The 1196-nt window shown below is 41.5% G+C and overlaps 1 protein-coding gene across 1 annotated transcript in view; it reads left to right on the top strand.

Moving 5' to 3' along the window:
- Nucleotides 1-1190, top strand: part of fam57a (family with sequence similarity 57 member A) — a gene marked incomplete at its 5' end in the record, with an annotated part of 6503 nt that extends 5313 nt beyond the window's left edge. The window contains 2 exons of the mRNA XM_015389899.1: nt 490-585; nt 670-1190. Coding sequence (XP_015245385.1) covers nt 490-585; nt 670-933 — 360 coding nt within the window. The remainder of the gene's footprint in view (nt 1-489; nt 586-669) is intronic.
- Nucleotides 1191-1196: the final 6 nt, after the last annotated feature.

Below are 1196 nucleotides of genomic sequence, written 5' to 3'. Positions count from 1 at the left end.
GTTCCAGGTTTTATCCAGCAGCCCAACAAAGCCTGGTTTTAGTTTAGAAAACATGAAAATAGAAACGGATGAAGGATTTTTTTTCTACAGCTAGTCTACTGCTGTAAAGCTAGATGTCCTCCTGGGGAATCAGATCATAATGTTTCTTCTTCTTGGAGAATAAAGCCCTTTATAAGAGGCTAGCAGTAGAAAGATAAATAAGCCCAGTAAGTCTACAGTTAGAGTGCAACATTTGTCTGAATTTAATTATTAAGTCAGTTTTAATTTAAACAGAATTAGAATTTGATCCTTTGTATGATATGAGAAGTTATTTATAGGCTGCTGCTGTTTGGGTTTAAAGTTCATCAGAATAAGAAACTTTAACCAAGTTTCTCTTAAAGCAGCTAAAGTTTTCATGTCTTCCATCAGATCATCTTTTAATGTTTCATATTAAGCCTGAAATCTCAGCGTAGAATAAATGGCCGGATGGTCTTTCTGTTTCCGCTTCAGTTTTTCAGGCGAGGACTTGGAGATTTCTTCATCGGCTGCCTGTTCCTCACCGAGCTCAGCACTCCGTTCATCTGCATAGGAAAGATTCTCATTCAGGTGAATAATGGAATCGTATTGACTCGGATCGTGATGCGGATTATTCCAGGTCTCCATCCGTGTTTCTCCGTTTCTTTCTCCCAGCTGCACCTCGACGACACCAAGCTGTATAGGATCAACGGCCTGGTCGCGCTCCTGACCTTCTTCACGTGTCGCATCCTTCTCTTCCCCTTCATGTACTGGATGTACGGCCGCCATGCGTCCGTTCCTCTGCACCGGGTGGCCTTCCACCTTCCTCTGCACTGTAACCTGGGGAACCTGCTGCTCCTCGCTCCACAGGTCTACTGGTTCGGTCTGCTGCTTAGGAAAGCTCAGCGACTCTACAGGAGGACCAGGAAATCTGACTGACAACGTTGCTCTGGTTCATTATTAATCAGACTAATGGATTAGTGAAATAATCAACTAATTCAGTTATTAATCGTTAACTGGAGGAGAGACTCTAAAACACGTCTTTAGCAGACAGAGAAACTCAGAGCAGGAATTATAGGAAAACTATAAAAATATACCAATATTTAGCATTTAACCTAAACTTTTTTCTTCTGTTAAAATGTTCTGTCCTGCGACGGAGCATTAGGGACAGGATCGAGGTTTTTATTTTAAATACAAGAATA

This window comes from Cyprinodon variegatus, unplaced genomic scaffold, assembly GCF_000732505.1.
Source record: "Cyprinodon variegatus isolate N-32 unplaced genomic scaffold, C_variegatus-1.0 Scaffold479, whole genome shotgun sequence".
Taxonomy (NCBI): Eukaryota; Metazoa; Chordata; class Actinopteri; order Cyprinodontiformes; family Cyprinodontidae; genus Cyprinodon; species Cyprinodon variegatus.
Note: the sequence above shows the minus strand (reverse complement) of the source record. Positions and strands in the feature narration are given on the sequence as shown.